Source organism: Lissotriton helveticus, chromosome 1_1 (assembly GCF_964261635.1).
Source record: "Lissotriton helveticus chromosome 1_1, aLisHel1.1, whole genome shotgun sequence".
NCBI lineage: Eukaryota > Metazoa > Chordata > Amphibia > Caudata > Salamandridae > Lissotriton > Lissotriton helveticus.
In genome coordinates this window covers 1602221380-1602240409 of record NC_136057.1, presented here as the reverse complement: position 1 = coordinate 1602240409, position 19030 = coordinate 1602221380, and the positions used below count along the sequence as shown (strand labels likewise).

Genomic DNA, 19030 nt, shown 5'->3' with positions numbered 1-19030 from the left:
TACCTCACGTATCACTCTAAGGAGCTTTTTGGTCATCAACGGTTAAGGTCCCGCTCTGGGCAGGTGTCTGTCCAGGTTGGGGTCCAATATGCAGTTGAAGTCTCCCATCCACATAATGGGCACTTCTAATTCCTGTATTAATAAGTCCTGCATTGTCTGATAAAACGCTGGCTCATCGACATTCAGAGCATAGGAATTGAATATGGAAATGTCAAGTCCATCTAGTGTCCCCCCGAACAGTACATATTGACCTTTCACGTCCGCCTCCATATATGTCAAGGCAAATGGTGTCCCGGGGCCACCAATATCAACACAACCATAGCATAAGTGAAATAGGAGGAATGGTACACCTGGCCACGTCATTTCCTGGCCAATCGAGTGGCACTGCCCTCATCCAGGTGTGTCTCCTGTAAGCAAGCTTTGGATATGTGATGCCTTTTCAAGATGGTGAGCACTCTATCTCTTGGTACAAGTGGCCAGGCCCTAGACATTCCAGGTCAGGAGATTGATTTTAGACGACATCCCAATATACTGTGTGTCTGAAATAAAGCCCATGCCACTGACCCTCTACCACCGTCTCCTGCAGCTGCAAAAAACTACATCTAACGAACAAGCAATGCTTTAACAGCTCCCCCCACTCATGGACAAATAACATGCAACTGTGCATTTGTAAGTGCCCTCCCCTTTCACTTGCCAGGACGTGCACAGCCTCCCCATCAGTACAACATGGACCGGTAAACTTCCCCTGCAATAACTAGTGTCTCGGCCCGGACCAAACGACCAGGTTAGTCGGCCAAATCCCACTGGGGGCAACAATATATCAGTCTCCACTGTGTACACAATGCTGGCAACCGTTGCCTTTCACATTTGCCTTTCCTCCAAGGCCCCCGCACAACCTCACCCTTAGTCAGCCATCATACTTTTCTACAGTGTCACCACTCTTGCTGAAACCAGGGTCTACAGCCCAATTACACATGATCATTGCACTACAATAGCAATAAAGAGGAAACAATCAGGAATAGTCTTGGGCACTGCTCTCAATAGTCCTCTGCTTCTGGTGTTTTGAGCCAGCAGGGTATCAGGAACAATGTCTCCCGTTGGACTCTGGGTCATTTGCTCAGATCCAGGTTCCAGTATCGACAAGCAGGAGTGCGAGTCTAAAGCCTGCATTTCTATAGTCCTGAGGTGCATGGTACCATCTTATCAAATTGTGACCGTCTGTTCAGAGGTGTCTCACCAGGGCCTTCCACAGTTTGTCCATTCCATCGCACCCCCGCCTGACAGGGGAGGCCCACCACCGCCTCTGACTGCGTGGTTCATGGGGAGGGAGGGTATCTCCTTAAACCTCAAGCCATTCCCACACTTTCTCCAGCGTTTCAAAGAAATGTGCCTTCTCTTGAACCAGAACCATAAGTGAGGTATTGGTGCTCATGTGCAACATGCAGTATGCAGTCCCACTCACGGGAGTTAAGTATTTTGGCTTTGATGGCCAGTGGCTGTGCCCGCAGGGCGGGGTGGAGCAACTGCACCAGCACCCTGTGCACCCTTTCCAAAACAAAAAAGTCATCTGACAGACCCTGTGGGTGCAGCTGAGTATGGATCCATTGTTCCAGGAACTGTTCCGCTGACCTATTATTATTATTACTTAACATTTCTAGAGCATGTAGCTACCCAGAGGCTAACCTCCACTTGCTCCGTGAACTCCAGCATGTGGATGTTACTGCGGCAGGCACGATGCTCCGTGTCTTTGGCCCAACTCTCCAGTGCTCTCATAATTGTGGTCATCTGAACCACCTGCTATTTAAGAGTGGCCACCCCTCCTTATGACTTTACCATGTCCCCCTCCACCATGGACACTTTGTCCGCCACATTTCTCAGGACCACTCTCAGTAGATTTACATCCACTGAGACTGTTTCTATTTGGTATTCCAAGGCTGTTCTGGCGCCCTGAATGGCTGCCAGCAGATCCACACAGGAGGGCTCCCCACCTCCATCATCTTCCCTATCTTCACTGGTGCCAGTTTGCCAAGTTACCTGCTGTGGTGCGTGGTATACTGAGTGATTGTTTTGGAGACAGTGGACCGGGCGACTTGCATTACCCATCTTGCAGAGGTCCGAGTGACGCGTGTTCTAACCAACAGGTCTGCAGGCACGTCCAAGTGAAGGTCAGGGGGGGCGTCCAGCCCAGGGCCCTGCTGGGTCCACTCAACGCCCCGCCCCCAGGGGGGACACTGATAAACTGTTGAGCTGCGATGTCATCCATGCAGTTTCACCCACCTCTTCACTGGGCCTGCAGCTATCTCACACTCCTCATGTGGGCCCCAGCTGGATTATGCCGAACCCGCCTGTGACCCCAACCCCAGGCCTAGTCAGGATACCGACAGGGAAAGCCCCGCCGCTCAGCCCCAGGTGCAAGTCATCACTCCGGCACCAGTCAAACAAAAGGGACCTGGAGCTGTGCCTACCAGGTCCAACAGGTCCCCCTCCAGCAGACTCACTGATCTAGAGCCAGGGGTGGCCGTTTTACCCCTGCATATCTTCAGTCTCCGGTCCGCCATCTCCTTGGTGACTTCACACCCCCAGCGGGGCCCCCAAGACCACTTCGATATTGCAGCAGCTTACTCCGACGCGGCGGTCCCTACCTGGTCCATGTCTGCAGAGGAAGGGTGGACTGCACCCCTCAGCACCATCACCCAGCAGGCAGGTCTCTTCGGGGCTCCGGCCGCGGCACAGGCTGGCCCCCTCGATGTCAGCTGGAGAACGCGTGGGACGTTTCAGCCGGGGCAGTCCACACTCCACTGGGGGCCACAGATTCCCCGTCCTCCTCCCCACGCCGCACAATGCGACGGATTGCAGCAGCGACAAAGCGACAGGGGAGCTGGTATCTTCCCTCCACCGCAGCCCCCCCCCCCCCGCCCTCAAGCCAGGGTGCAGGACGGCTCTGAGTCCGGCACAGGCCATTCCCACAGGCTGCCACTCGAAATGGTGGCTGTCAGGCGCACAGTGCACCTCTGCTGTTCCAGGCCCTTGTCCACTATCGGCCTGCAGTGTTTTATGCTGATTACAGCATTTGAAGAGTACGATTAGGTAGGATTACAGGATCCGGCTGGCCGGGAGCTTAAGGACTCACGTCCTGTGGCCATGTTGCTTGGCCACACTCCCCCATCCTACATTTAAATAGGTCTATCAAACTGCCATGTTTGACAGTATCAAGGGCTAACCAGAGGTCAAGAAGGATAATAAGTCTGGGTTCAATCTGGGTCAACATTTTTAGTGCATCATCAACAATGTGTTTGAGTGTCAATTTGGTGCTGAAGCCATGGCGATAGCAGGATTGGAAATTGATCTAAGTAACTGAATTGGTCAATGTGGTTGCACAGTTGAACAGGAACACATTTCTCAAGGAGCTTTGCTAATGTCAGAATCGTAGAGATTGGGCAGAAGTTATTTAGGTCTGAGAGGTCTGCCGTCGTTTTTTTTATTTTTATGGGGGTAACCTGCCCCGCTTTAAGGCATTCAGTGATCGATCCTTAGTAATGAGACATTGACTATTCTAGTCCAGAGAGGGTGTAAGGACATTTTGACCTCTCTAAAGATGTTCGTTGAAGGAGGGTAGCTGAAGTGGTTTGCGAGTTTTAGTGTTGTAAGGTTTTGAGGATGTCATTTTTATCATAAGCTTTGAATATGCTCCACGTAGCATTGTTTTTGGAGGTGTGAGCTGGGATACCCGGTGTTCCACCAATCAAGGGTGTGGGGTTGCTACAACGAGGTGTGAGAGGAAGGTGCTCTGCAGCTGACTGCAGGTCGTTTTTTGATCTTTCTTGCCTTTTCCATGAAGAAGGAGTAAAAATCCTCACAATCTGGCATGGCGTGGAAACTGAGGGGAGCGCGTTGGATTGCTCATTGGATTGTAACTTGACCAGTTCAAACTGTTTTTTTATACAATTTTTAGCTTTGTCTCATTGGCTTCTAAAGAAATTCGTTTTGGAGCGTCTAATCTGTTTGCTGTAGATGCTCTTCAGGGATCTCAGGTTTTTGAGGGACTGTAAGGATCTCCATGATCTTTCAGCTAGTCTATGCTTACGCCTTTCTGTGTTAAGGCTGCCACTGAACCAAGGTTTGGAGTCTTTTTTAGACATTCTTTTTAGCAGCAGGGGTGCTATTGGGTCTAGAATGTTCAACATGGGGTTGATGTAATGCTTTGTGAGGTAAAGGACATCTGCCATATCCATGGGTCGTGTCAGGATACTATTGCTGAGGAATATCCGATTATTCCAGTTGATACTCTGTATGCTCCAATTTCACAGGTTGTGCTTGAGTGACCCTTTCTTGTCTTCACTGATTCTTAAAGAGAAAGGTGATAAGGTGATGATCAGTCCAGTCACAAGGGATGATAGATTCCAGTTAGATGGTGTTATTCTTGGCAATGATAAGGTCTAGGGTCACACCCAAGTTATATGTAGGACTGTCACCGAATTGTGTCAGGTTGAGGTCAGCTAGGAAGGTTTTCAGGCTGTGGACTGCTTTCTCATTGGGGTCATTCCAGTGGAGGTTGAAATCTCTGAGGAAGATGTGGGTGCCTTGCTGTCCTGAGCTGGTTGAGATGGTGTTGATCATTTGTTCTAAGAAAGCGATGTTGTCACCTGGTGGGTGATATTATAAATTGTGGGCAGATTGCATGGGTATTTGCATGAGGATATGTCCATTTTATGTGACTGTTTCACTACGATATTGTTTCTGTGTATCAAGGCGATACCTCCGCCTGGTCTGCTTGGTGTATCTAACCTAATGATGTAGTGATTAGGTGGCACTAGTAGGTCAAGGGAAGGTGAGGAGGCGTCATTTAGCCATGTTTCAGTCAGGATTAGAGTGTCTAACTCATGTGTAAGGATGAGTGTAAGGATGGTCGGAGACCGTAAACTTGAGTTAAAGGTATTTAATAGCGAGACCATTGGCACAGCAGAGAAACGCCTCCTCTCTCCTCCTTCAGCTCTTCATCCACAACTCCACAATCTAGAACTCAGCTGACGTGGAAATGTGGAGCGAGAGCAGAAGGCAGTAGAGCGAGACACAGAATGTATTAAAACAAAATGCATTGACATAGAAAAAAATAAAACAAAACATAACATCTTCCCCCTTATAAAATAAAACAAAGGAATTAAGATGCATCATCACAAACATAATCCAACATCTATTTAGGCTTATAACAAATGCGTTTGTCACAACGTGGTAAATCTACATTAATGTTGCTTTGTTCCCCACAAAAAGGTAAACCTTGTTCCCCAACAGATGGTAAATTAACTTCACCACCACTGCCGGAAACAACAACACCATTGTTAATATTGGAAGAATCAACATCTTCAATAACACAATCAGAAACGCTGATACAATTTTCATCAGGATTAGTAGGAACCTTATTCTCTGTGATGATGTCCCACTCAGCAGGAGGATCGGAAGAACGAGTAGTCCTAAGAGGGAAAAATTGGCTAGACCAACTTGAAGAAGGGCGAAAAATGGCTACTCTTTTAAGATTCCAAACTTTACCATCAGACAATTGTACAGCATTTTTAAGAACTTTTTTTTAACTCTTAAGGGTTTGAAGTATTGACTTTCACCTTTACTTGTTCTCCAGGGTTTCTTGACCCTGACCCAAGAACCAACTTTGATAAAAACATATTTGGTATTATGCTTTTGGTTGTACTCTTCTTGATACTTACTACATTTGTTAACAATCCTAGACCTAATTACTTCAATAGGGACAGTGCTGGAAGCAGCTTCCAATAACCACTCTGGATTACATTTAGTTCTAGCACCACAACCTCTCATGACTTCAAAAGGAGAAACCTCCAATGAATCATGAGGTGTGGTTCTATACGTCCACACAGTTTTAAAAATGTGTACTTCCCAATCACAATTATTCTGGACATCCATTTGAATAGAATTCTTCAAAACTCTATTAAATCTTTCGATCATGCCATTGCCGGAAGGATTGTAGAGAGAAGTGGTCCTGTGTTTGATACCAGCTCTTTTAAAATATTCTTGAGTCATATTAGACATGGATTGGACTCCATTGTCAGAAATAACTTGGACAGGTAACCCTTCTTCAATTAAAGTCCTGTTAAGAAACTTCTAAATTTCTTCTGAAGTAATTTTGTCCACAACTTTAATGACAGGCCACCTTGAGAAAGTGTCAATGAGTGCTATGACATACTTCTTTTCCAATCCGATGGGACCCATAATATCAATGGCAATAGTGTGCCACGGTTTGGTGGGAACGAAAGACTCACCTAACTTAGATCTCAAAGTAACTAAAGATTTGTCAGAATTGCAGCAAGGCAAACAATCACGTACCACTCTCTCAATTAGGACATCAATGCCAGGCCACCAGAAGCATTGCTTGACTCTTTCCTTGGTTTTACCAATGCTACAGTGTTCCTCATGACAAAGTCTAACAATTTTCATTCTGAAGGAAAGAGGGGGAATAACTTTATCACCTCTGAAAATAGATCCATTGGTAGCAGAAAGTTCTTGTCTAACTTCCCAAAAGGCTCTAAAAACCTCAGGAAGTTTTCTTTTACAAGGCCAACCCTTATTAATAAAAGCAATCAATTGTTGTAAAATGGAGTCAAGTCTTTAACCATTAGACCAATCTTTCCCATCAAAATTAGATAAACCTTGATTCGAATCCCATCCTCGCTGCCAATTGTAAGGATGGTCGGAGACCGTAAACCTGAGTTAAAAGTATTTAACAGCGAGAACACTGGCACAGCAGAGAAACACCTCCGCTCTCCTCCTTCAGCTCTTCATCCACAACTCCACAATCTAGAACTCAGCTGACGTGGAAATGGGGAGCGAGAGCAGAAGGCAGTAGAGCGAGACACAGAAAGTATTAAAACAGAATGCATTGACAGAGAAACATAATGAAACAAAACATAACAATGAGGTCCGCAATATCCACTGTATGTTTCACTGCAGATCTGCAATTGAGTAGCACGCATTTCAGGTGTTGCTTGGTGTCAACATAGAATGGATGAGATATGACCACTTGTTTAAGGTTTGATTTATTTAAGGCTCTGGAATTGTGCCTAGTATCTCTGTGTGTGTTTATAGGGACTGTTTGAAATTGGGCACCTTACTCTGTTTGGGAAGTAGGTAGAATTATATGAGAGAAGGAGGGAATGAATGCCCCTATCGGGAAGGAGATCCTTCAATTTAAGGAGCGTCGGGGTAGGGTATCGTTCACCATTTCAGGTGGAAGAATGCCAAGAAAGTTGTGATTCTGTTGTCTGAGGGGTGTGATTTAGGTCTAGTGCTGTAATTAATATCTAGGGTGTGGTTGAGTCTAGTGATAACAGGATGTGCTTAGTTGTGTTTTCTCTGACTCTCCCCTTGTGATTGCAGGAATGAGGATGCTGACAGCCTGTACTCACATCAAACCATCCCATTAGCACCATTCACATTTGGAAGATAACTAAACCAAATGCCGCTCCAGAGGTACTCACGGCTGGATGGTACTGAAGGATCAAACACTGCACCTTCTCTTGCTCTTCTCCATTAATGCACCCTGCTGCAAGGAATCGTACCACACTCTCTGGGTTCATGGGAGTCATGTAGCTGAGAATCCGCCACTCATTCAAATAGTTGCTCTTACTGGATGCTTGAAAGTTCTTGATAGCCACATCCTCCCCATGAAAGGTCCCACTCCAGACCACGGCATGGTGCCCTGTGTGAAGAAGCTGCAAGAATCAAATATGTAAATGAGGTAGAGAAATCAGGACCTGTCTGCAGTGTCCCCTCACTTTTTGCCCCCAATTTGACCACTAGATGCTGCTTTTTTGAGTCTGACTGTGTCCTGGGCTCTGCTATCCAGACTTATAGACAGTGCTCTGTGTAAAAAGTACATGGCAATTTGGTATAATCACAATTGCCAATGACAGACCCCTATATGTCCCTAGTATATAATGAGGCAAGGGGGATTCAAATTACCTGTAAGTCTCTAGTATGCAATAGGGCAGGGAGATTTGAAGGTCCAGTAGATTTGATGCACTGGAGTGCGCACTACTGTCGTGCCAACTGTTATTTTAAAAGCCAGCCCTGCCTTGCATGCTGCTTTTAAATTGAAATTATATGCAAATTCGACTTTGGATTTAAAGGTACTTCCAAAGTATTAATCTATCTTAGTTTTACATGTAAGTCACTCCAAAGGTCTCCCCTTGGTATCCCAGGGTTAAGGTGCCCTGTAACTATAAGTAGGAACATTATAAAAGATGTTTTATAAGCCCTGGTGGGGGAAAACAGCCAATTCGATTTTCCTGATTGTAGTGAAAGGCTCCATAGCCTAACATTGTAATATTTTATTTAAATATAAATACTGATAAGCCATGTAAACAATATACTTTAAGGTATCAAATTATTAGTTGAGATAAATCCAACAACTTGCCACTGTTACATTTATAATAACTATTGCAGAAAATAAGTTATTAAACTTTCATTTCTGTGAGATAAAATCCAGCCTTTCAGCTACTCTCTTCTGATTGGCCAGCCTCTGCCCAGGCTGGCCAGGTTGCTCTAGTGAGGTGTGAAAAGCCCTGCTAGAGAGACAATAGCTTTCCTGGGCAGAGAAATACAAGTTGGACAGCAGATGGCAGGAAGGGGGTAGTGTGGCCAAACTGGTCTTCAGAGGGAGAATGACGCTTTAGGACACTACAGGCTCACCCCCACATCCTGCAAACTCAGCCACACAGGAACCCCAGTAATTCATTAGGAAAAGGGTTGTAAAGGGAGTGTTTAGGAAAATTAGCCACATCAATAGATTGGGTTAACCTGATACAGCTCCTTCTGGTGAGACTTTCTCCATGTTGGATCTTGAGAGAATGGTGCTTTCTGGGACAAGAATATGTCACACTTTGGAGGAAGTGGTTATAGACGTGGGTGGCACCCTGCATCCCTTTAGTCAGGGTTGCCCCCCTGCTTGATACTCAGAAACTCTGAATAAATATGGGAGAGCTGCATAGCTCCTCAGATCTGCCTGAAGAGACAAGAAGAATAAGGACTGCCCTGGACTGCACGGAGGACTGCACTCATTAGGAATGCACCTGCTGCACACTGTGGGACTCAGCATCAGAAGGACTTAACTTGACTCTGAAAATCCAAGGAGTGGACTCCCTGCAAGTTACATGTTAACAGAGCCCACCTGCATAGTCTCCACCAAGTGTGCCTATCCTGGAGTGTGTCCAGTGGACTTTTAGGGGCTTGGCTAGATGCCTTGTGGGAATTGTAGTACAGACATCCCAAGGACCATCTAGGAGTCTCCACACCCTTGGATTTGTGTTTTGGACATTTGAACCCTCAAGAGGAACTTCAGGAAGAAGTTACGGAACTTTGGAGCAAATTTGGAGAAAAGCTCCGTAAGGTGGCTGACTCGACGTTGAGAGTCAAGGCGGCTGACTTCAATTGCGACCCAGCATGGATTTCAGGTTCGTCCGACTGAAAGCTCCGGAGCTCCAGACTACCAGGATTTGACTGAGGCCTCGCAGAAAAGTCAAGGTGACGATCTCGGCTTGATGAAGTGCCTTGCTCGACGATGAGGGGCAAAGCTCAAGAAAAATGTGAAAGTAAAACTTAGACTTTGTCCTTGTCATGCACGACCAGAAGTCCCAAAGTGGCGCTATATGCTTTTAAGCACTAGTAAGTATTTATTCTTTTAAAATTCATATCTCCGGTTCCCTATACTGGATGTTTGTAGTTTTGGTGTCTATTTGTTCATAAAAATATATTCTAGTTTTATAAATTGGAGTTGGATTTGATTGTGTGTTGTGTCTTACTTATTTAATACACTTTATTGGGAGATTGAGGGAATTTACGTGCAAAGTCCACAGTATATAACTAATAAGATTTTGTGTTATGCGTGTGATGCTCTACAGAAAAGAGATGTCAACCCTGCATCCCCGATTATAATGTGAATCAATGAAAACAAATCTCTGACCACAAGCAATCACATATCAGCATAAATAAGAGTCATCCAGTAGTCCTTATATTCTCCAGGTCTTTGCTTTAATTGGATAATAGTTCTTCCGCCATCAGACACCTACTTTGTCTGTGGGTAAGTCACCCTACAACTTCCTCAGGGCTGAAAGATTATACTGATCATACGGCCGGCTAGTGTAATCTATGCTTAGTATCAGGCAGTCCTTAATTTGGAACATTGTTCTAAGTACCGGAAATCATTAGGCCATATTAGCATGTCTTTCGGCACAACATAGGTTGCATGTGACACAACATTGTCCATTGTTATATCCCTAAGCTTCAGTTGCCACTACTGATGAAGCGAGATACAGAAGATTTTGTGTGTACCTCATTCAGATCAATCACCTCCATAATAAAGTAATATATTAATTTTGATTGCTGTGTATTAACCAAAACACACACATTACATGTGGGAAATGCTTTGCACTAACAGGTTTAAATAACATATTAATTGGTGATGTAAAACGCATGTTTAATCTATTTTGTGCATTTAAGTGGTGTAAAATGCATGTCTGTGTTATAATGTGCATTGTGCATTTGCATGTTGCTTTTCTGCTTTATTTTTAATGGCTTGCAGTGTGATGCTTTTCTGCTAGGTAACAGTTTTAAAGGGTAAATATTAGCACTGGTGGTTGGGGGGACAGAAAACACATATATTTTATGTATTTACATTTTCTTTTTCTGTTTATCGTAGTTTTGGTGGGTTGCCAATTCCAAAATGGCTTCGCTTTTCCCGGTTCTGCGCAGTAGAAAGGCTTACATCATTTTGCTGAGAGAAAGCTCGTTTATGCTTTGTCTTCACTGAAAAACATTTTGAAGCTTCAGCTAACTATGATTCGAGGCCACTTGATATGAATGTTGGTGAAGTGGCTGCGTGCCAAAGTGATAACCACGAGAACAGCTGAATGTCTGCCAAGGACAAAAGCATAGTGCCTTTCAAAAATGACCACATGGAAACAGCTGAATCACTGAAAATGAACATTTAAACAAAAAGGCCTAATGACGAACAGGAACTGTCGAACGTTTATTTATCAGTTTGCAAACAAAGTTGTTCACGGACACCCTGGAAGTTTGAGAAATGTATGAACAGTCGAATTTGTATCTGTCAGCTTTTATTCAGCAAGTTATTCATGAATATCCTGAAAGTTAAGCAAGACATTGTTGATTAACGAACATCCTGAGAGCTAATAATTGCAATGTCATGACCAATCAGAGAATGGAAACCGGAAAGTGTTGAAACATTTGAGGGTAGTGAGCCAGAAAATTCAGTATAAATATTAGAGCAAAATTGGGGTTTTAATGTCATTGGAGCTGAACGCAGAGAGAGATGTTTTTTGCACTGCAGCTGTTTGCAGAGATGCTGGGAGCCTGAAACTATGCCAGACTGCTTGCTGATAACCCCTGTAGGTTGGAGATTTCGTTGCGGGATACTAAGCCTGGGTGAGAGACTGCGTCCGAGGAGACTTGGGTTAGTGAGTATAGTTTTGGGGTTTAGTGCTGGGTAGGCAGGTTTTAGTGTAAAAATCTTTAGAATGAAATGCATGTTTTAACTATGGTTTCTCTGATCTTTTCATGCAGAATTTCACTTTCAGTTGCATTGACCAAGGTTTGATGTTTTCATTTAGAGAATAATGAAATTAATGTGAACTTGAATTTTCTCTTTATGATTAAACAGTTTTACTTGATTTATTGTCTGAATAAATAGCAATGCTCAGTGAGAATTAACAATGATAGAATAAATGCTAATTTTCTTTTATGCAAATTAATTACATAAAATCTTTTGAATAAAAATTAGATAAATGAAGAAGTAAAAGCTGGTCTTTGATTCTTCCTACGCCTAATTTTCGTTCTAGCAGATCCATTGCCACTATGGTGGTGTGTCTGAATAATTAAAGTCTGAATAAAACCATGGTAAAGTGTAAATAATAACTATATACAATTTGATGTACAGAATTATGACTAACATCTGTTGAGTTTGTATTACGTTATATGTAGTCCTGTAAAGGCTTCATAGAGTAGGGTGAAGCCAGTGCCTCTGTCTGCAGATGGAGGAAGTGTGGCAAGGTAAAGTCGCACAGTGAATTAGTCTGTTTCAAAAAAGGAGTATTGCCGAATACTGCGGTGGTATCGTCGCATATCACTGTTTAGGGACCTTAGGTGTGAAAGGATAAATGTATAGTGAGGACAGTCTATGAAATTTCAGCCTTCAAGTATAGGGATCATTCCGTGCATCCTGACTAAAACTTACTGCTGGGAGAGTAATAGGTCTTAAGCCGAGCTTGATTGAAGGGTAAAGGGAGTGGCGTCTCTCTTTTGCTAATAATAGAGGAATTCTGTGGTGGGTTAGATGGACGCGCTGCCTACTAGTAAACAGAGTTCATGTATATATGAATAAGGTTTTCTGTATGAAGGTGTGTAAATGATATTGCAATACGCGTTCAAGTGAAACTCTGGGATTGTCTCTAAGGAGGTGAAAAAGATCTCTGTATGTGCTTTCCTAGAGAAACGAGATCGTTATTGCCTGATAGAAGGGTAAGGCCAGTAGTGTTGCTTTATCGACGAGTCTAAAAATTCTGAGGAGATAAGCGTCGTCTACTCCGGTTACAGAATACTTGTGCGATTGAAAATTCTATCACTTTATTAGCGAAACAGATTCGTGGAATTGTTTTGTGTAAGTTACTAACTGATTTTGTAAAATATCTTGTAAATACGGCTTCTTGAAAAATCCTTGTAAGGGAAGGGTTAATCGGCGCTGCAGAAGCCGGAGCTCTGGTGACGTCAAAAGTGTCGCGAAGGGATTGGTCCTCGTGACCAAGTCAGAGTAGGAGCTGATAGGTTCATCACGAAAAAGCAGCACAGCGATTGGTTAAGCACTTAGAAAAACGTATTGTGTTCTAATTGGTACGATAGTGTGAACCGCGCTGCGATAGGTTGGTGTACGGACCAGCAAACAGAAGAGTGCGCGATCTTATGAAAGGCAGGAAATTAACGCAAAAATGTATTATATTGGTAAAGAGAGGAAAGTTTCACTGTTTGGAAAGGTAAAAAGATTGTTTGTGAAAGACAAGCCTGTAGAAAAACCGCAATTTAGATTAAAGTTTTCCCTGGAAACGCCTGTATCTCACATGCTAGGAAAGTATGGCCTTCATACTTGCGTGTGGATTGAGAATTGGGTGCAATATACGAAAGGTGATGGTGAGCTTGCATTTCCTCAAGAAGGTTCCCTTAACATAGAGGTTTAGCGAAATTTGAGAGAAACAATGATCAAACTTAGGCCTACACCTAGACCTACGCAATTTGAAGCGTTAATGGATTGGGAAGATGAGGCATATAAGAAAGCAAAACACAGATCAGAAAGAGATTATGATATTGGTTTGAATAAATATCAGAATAAGAATATTGAGGATAACATATGTAGATGGGAACAGGTAAATGTACCAAATGATTTGTTTTCTGTCAGGAGTATGGGAGGATCTATAGGAGATAAAAAGAAAGAGGGAGAGAAGCATGTTCAAATTTTAGACTGTAGATACAGTGACACAAAAAATGAATTGCTAGATGACATTCTGGATAACAGATCACCTCCATATCTAGGGAAGACTGCAACAGTGGTGCCAAAGGTAGCGCCAGCAGAAATTACAGAAGTTTTCCAAACTGTTCCAGTCCCCATAGAGATTAATGCAATAAATAGACAGCAACCTGTTCACATTAATAATACAGTAACAAAGCAAGAACTCCTTTCAATGAGTAGTTGGCAAGAAAGACAAGTGATAAATAGGTCAAATAATGAAGAAGAAGAAAATGAATTAGCAGTCAAAACACGAGAATTGTCTGAAAGTTTAAAAGAAATGCCTATGAATATCGAAGCTTTAACAATCCCAATGAATATAGATTCTGAATTTTCTGTTTGCAAAAGTAAGGTAGAGAAAGAACATTCACTGACAATACCATTAAATAAGGGTAAAACCAGATCTTAAAAGAGAGTTATTACCTGAAAGTGTCAGGAATAAACTGCCTAGTGTGCACGAATTAAATACAAGGACAGATCTAACAAAAGCTCTGACTTACGAAAATGGAACTGAGAGACTAGCTGAAAAACAGACTGGATGGTTGCAGGGAGCGAAACCTAGAGAAAGAGTAAATGAAGCCTTTTTGGGTCTGACAAATGAGGAGTTGGGAGAGTGGGTAAAAAGTGACTATAGAAAAGATGCAGAATGCCAACAGATAGATATTGCAGAATTAAAGGTAGACATGGGGAAATCACATTCTGGAAAGGTAAGTATGAACAGATTAAAATGTCACCAGGATAAAGAGATACTCCTTATGAGTAAAAGCAATGCCTTGAAAAGTAAGGATTTGCAGGAAAAAATGGAAGAAGTTGGCAGCGAGACAGGAGTAGAAATTTCCAAATGTAGAGATTTGCAAAAACCATATAGATCAAACTTTACAGAGAAGGGCATAGAAAATGTAAACAAAGCTGGAAGAAAAGCTAAAATTAAAGAATTGCTGAGAAAAAGAAAGAAAGTTGAAAAATGGAGAAGCAGGTGGAAAAAGAAGAAAACACGAATAGCTGATAGGGGATCATTAGCAGTTCCTGCTGCTCACAACTGTGAAACTGACTGCATTACCAGAGGGAATTGGTTTGCAGATGAATTGGCAAAATATTGCACAAAAGAAGATTGTTCTTTGAATCAGACATGGGCAAAGAAAGACACTTTTCCCAATATCACATGCTTACTAACACAGCAGAAACATGGAAAGAAGTGAGGAAAGTGCAGGATCAGGCAAGTGATAAGGAAAAGGAAACATGGGTAAGAGAAGGTTGCACAGAAAAAGAAGAGAATGATGTTTGGGCCTACCAAGATAAAAGAGCTGTTATGCCCAACAGTATGTTTGCCCATTTTGCACACATGTATCATGGACAGGCACACACAGATAGGGAAACTGACTTTGCCAACGAAGTTATTAGACTGATTTGTGAAATACTGAGCAATAAAAAGAAACTGTATTGTGCCTATTGTCTAGAAGCTTCTGGAGTTGGTGAACAGGTGATTGGCACAATGAAAAACAAATTAGCAAAAATGTGTGATTCCACTGTCTTGAACTGACTAGATGTTTTGACCCTAGTTCTAGTGACCATGAGAAATACAAATGATAGAAGGACAGATTTAAATCTGTACAAGGTACTAATGGGACAGGGAATGAGAAAAGCACATATACCTGGTCAACAAGACAGGTCACTGAGAAATAGACAGCAGATTTTGGATACATGTTCAGAATCAGGTGCTAAGCAACCAGAAGCTGGTAACACAAGAGAAACAGACTGTAAAACTGGTGATTTAAGACCAACAGCCCGTGAGAGTGTACAGCATGGTGTAAGATTTAATGATTTTTCACCTGACAACGATTTAGAAAGTACTACAGAACTAAGACAACAGACACCGAGACCAAATTTGAAGTACAAGTCACTGAAATGGACATATATGGCACTTCCTGATATACAAGAGGAAGCGGATAGCCTGGAAAGTCTGGGAGTGACTGTACGAGAGGTGGTCAAGGAAGAAGAAAATTCAGAAATGCTGAGAGTTATCTTATCTGACACTAGAAGAGACAAGGATGATCAGGAACATTCAAACAAAGACTGTGAACATACAGATAGGGATGATTTACTCATGAATTCAGGGATTACTTGAGGTGACCATAACAGTGTTATAGAAAACAACTGGGTTTTGGCACACATGATGAAGACGATTTTTGATCAACAATTTCCAAGTAGTTAAAATAAAAGAAGGCGCAAAGGATTGAAAGTCATTCAAGTGTGGAAACACACTTTGTACAGACAGTACATATTTAGTAGATTAAATTTATCCCCTTCCGTGCTCATGACGAGCTCAGCTCGTCATGAGGCACGGTGCTCGTGTGCTCATGGCGAGCTGAGCTCGTCATGACCACACCCATTAACATTATGGTCTAGCACAGAAGAGGAAGTCCAAGAGCAGCCAAGGTGTTATAGGATAACTTAGATACCATAGTAAATATAATATGTTTTGCTTTAGGTATAAGATGTTTTTATGTTGTATCATTTTTTTCCTCTAATGAGACTGTCAACAATGTACCAATAGTTGTCACCAGTAGATAGAATTGCACTTCATAGGGATAAGTACATTTTAGATTTAGAACTAAAGATAACATTTTTGTCGAGAACAAGGGAAATGAGAAAGAATTTGCTGAATTAACAAAAATTACTGAGAAAAAGTGTCTGATCGAATAAAATTTAGTGGAAAATATGAGTGGTTTGGCTTTTTGGTGATGATTTACAAATCGTTCAAGGTATTCAGGATTTGTAATCATCAAAGGAAGGAATTGATGAAGCGAGATACAGAAGATTTTGTGTGTACCTCATTCAGAACAATCACCTCCATAATAAAGTAATATATTAATTTTGATTGTTGTGTATTAACCAAAACCCACACATTACATGTGGGAAATGCTTTGCACTAACAGGTTTAAATAACATATTAATTGGTGATGTAAAACGCATGTTTAATCTATTTTGTGCATTTAAGTGGTGTAAAATGCATGTCTGTGTTATAATGTGCATTGTGCATTTGCATGTTGCTTTTCTGCTTTATTTTTAATGGCTTGCAGTGTGATGCTTTTCTGCTAGGTAACAGTTTTAAAGGGTAAATATTAGCACTGGTGGTTGGGGGGACAGAAAACACATATATTTTATGTATTCACATTTTCTTTTTCTGTTTATCGTAGTTTTGGTGGGTTGCCAATTCCAAAATGGCTTCGCTTTTCCCGGTTCTGCGCAGTAGAAAGGCTTACATCATTTTGCTGAGAGAAAGCTCGTTTATGCTTTGTCTTCACTGAAAAACATTTTGAAGCTTCAACTAACTATGATTCGAGGCCACTTGATATGAATGTTGGTGAAGTGGCTGCGTGCCAAAGTGATAACCACGAGAACAGCTGAATGTCTGGCAAGGACAAAAGCATAGTGCCTTTCAAAAATGACCACTTGGAAACAGCTGAATCACTGAAAATGAACATTTAATCAAAAAGGCCTAATGACGAACAGGAACTGTCGAACGTTTATTTATCAGTTTGCAAACAAAGTTGTTCACGGACATCCTGGAAGTTTGAGAAATGTATGAAAAGTCGAATTCATATCTGTCAGCTTTTAATCAGCAAGTTATTCATGAATATCCTGAAAGTTAAGCAATACATTGTTAATTAACGAACATCCTGAGAGCTAATATTTGCAATGTCATGACCAATCACAGAATGGAAACCGGAAAGTGTTGAAACATTTGAGGGTAGTGAGCCAGAAAATTCAGTATAAATATCAGAGCAAAATTGGGGTTTTAATGTCATTGGAGCTGAACGCAGAGAGAGATGTTTATTGCACTGCAGCTGTTTGCAGAGATGCTGGGAGCCTGAAACTATGCCAGACTGCTTGCTGATAACCCCTGTAGGTTGGAGATTTCGTTGCGGGATACTAAGCCTGGGTGAGAGACTGCGTCCGAGGAGACTTGGGTTAGTGAGTATAGTTTTGGGGTTTAGTGCTGGGTAGGCAGGTTTTAGTGTAAAAGTCTTTAGAATGAAATGCATGTTTTAACTATGGTTTCTCTGAACTTTTCATGCAGAATTTCACTTTCAGTTGCATTGACCAAGGTTTGATGTTTTATTTTAGACAATAATGAAATTAATGTGAACTTTAATTTTCTCTTTATGATTAAACAGTTTTACTGGATTTATTGCCTGAATAAATAGCAATGCTCAGTGAGAATTAACAATGATAGAATAAATGCTAATTTTCTTTTATGCAAATTAATTACATAAAATCTTTTGAATAAAAATTAGATAAATGAAGAAGTAAAAGCTGGTCTTTGATTCTTCCTACGCCTAATTTTCGTTCTAGCAGATCCATTGCCACTATGGTGGTGTGTCTTAATAATTAAAGTCTGAATAAACCCATGGTAAAGTGTAAATAATCTGCAGGTGTAAATAATAATTAGTTAAATAGGTTTAGACGCTCCACCAAATGTTACAGCATTTCTCCATTGCGATTCACCAAAGCCTCGAAGCCAAGTGTAAGTGAACAGGGTAAATGCGCAGTGTTATGGGCCCCAATGATGCAGGATTTGTGTGTTTTAAGGTTTCAGGGAAATGGTGAGTATTGATTAGAAATGATTTCTGGAGCCGCGCTGTAGCACTACCATCACAAAGACATATTTAAATATTTAGAGTAATATGAAAAGTAAAACACTTAAAACATGCAAGCCAGTTGTGTGCAGAGTATCATGCTATAGTGAGCACTTTACTACTGCAAGCATGTGTTGTATTGTGTCAAAAACGTGTGTACATAACTGTCACCATCACCATTATAAAATACCTTTAAGCAGTGAAGGGCAGACAGATCCTGCATCGCAGACACTGTTGTGCTATTCTGCTCCACCTCCAGGAGCTCAACCACCTCTGGTCGATGGAAAAGAACACTATGGCTCTTCCTTACTCTCATTCCTAGAAGGGAAATGATACAAAGTACTAGAGAGAGGAACAGGAAGACAAGCACAATGATGATGCAATCACCAAAAATCTACAGTATGAGACAAAACCTAGAGGGAACTGAAAAAGCACCAGCAAAAAGGCAAAAGTTGTTCTGCGTAGTACCTCATGGTATGTGAATAGAATGTTTTCCCAGAGGACATCAGCAGAGATCAGGTGCCATAGAATTTAGAAGCTTAACTCCACTACATCACCCAACCACTATCTGCTGTTCAGTTCTCTTCTTTCTACCTAGAGTGGCACTACTTTATGGCTCAGCTCGAGATGATGGGGAGTATGTTGTGTTGTAGACCTGAAAATAATGAACGGCTAGGAGTAAACAAGTTACTATGGTTAGCAAATTTGATTTTTATTTACATCTCACTCCTTTAAGCCCAGTGAATGGGAGGATTCAAAAGCATGAATGGATATCAGGAATAGTGGCACCATAGAA

At 42.0% G+C, this 19030-nt stretch overlaps 1 protein-coding gene across 7 annotated transcripts in view; it reads right to left on the bottom strand.

The window, feature by feature from the left end:
* Positions 1-19030, bottom strand: part of AMHR2 (anti-Mullerian hormone receptor type 2) — a 1194741-nt gene that overhangs the window by 725751 nt on the left and 449960 nt on the right. For 6 of the 7 annotated variants that reach the window (XM_078687697.1, XM_078687663.1, XM_078687671.1 and 3 more), the window contains 2 exons: positions 18425-18552; positions 7503-7736 (listed from right to left, as the gene is read on the bottom strand). In XM_078687697.1, the coding sequence (XP_078543823.1) occupies positions 7503-7736; positions 18425-18552 (362 nt within the window). The remainder of the gene's footprint in view (positions 1-7502; positions 7737-18424; positions 18553-19030) is intronic. The other variant, XM_078687707.1, reaches the window with a different exon arrangement.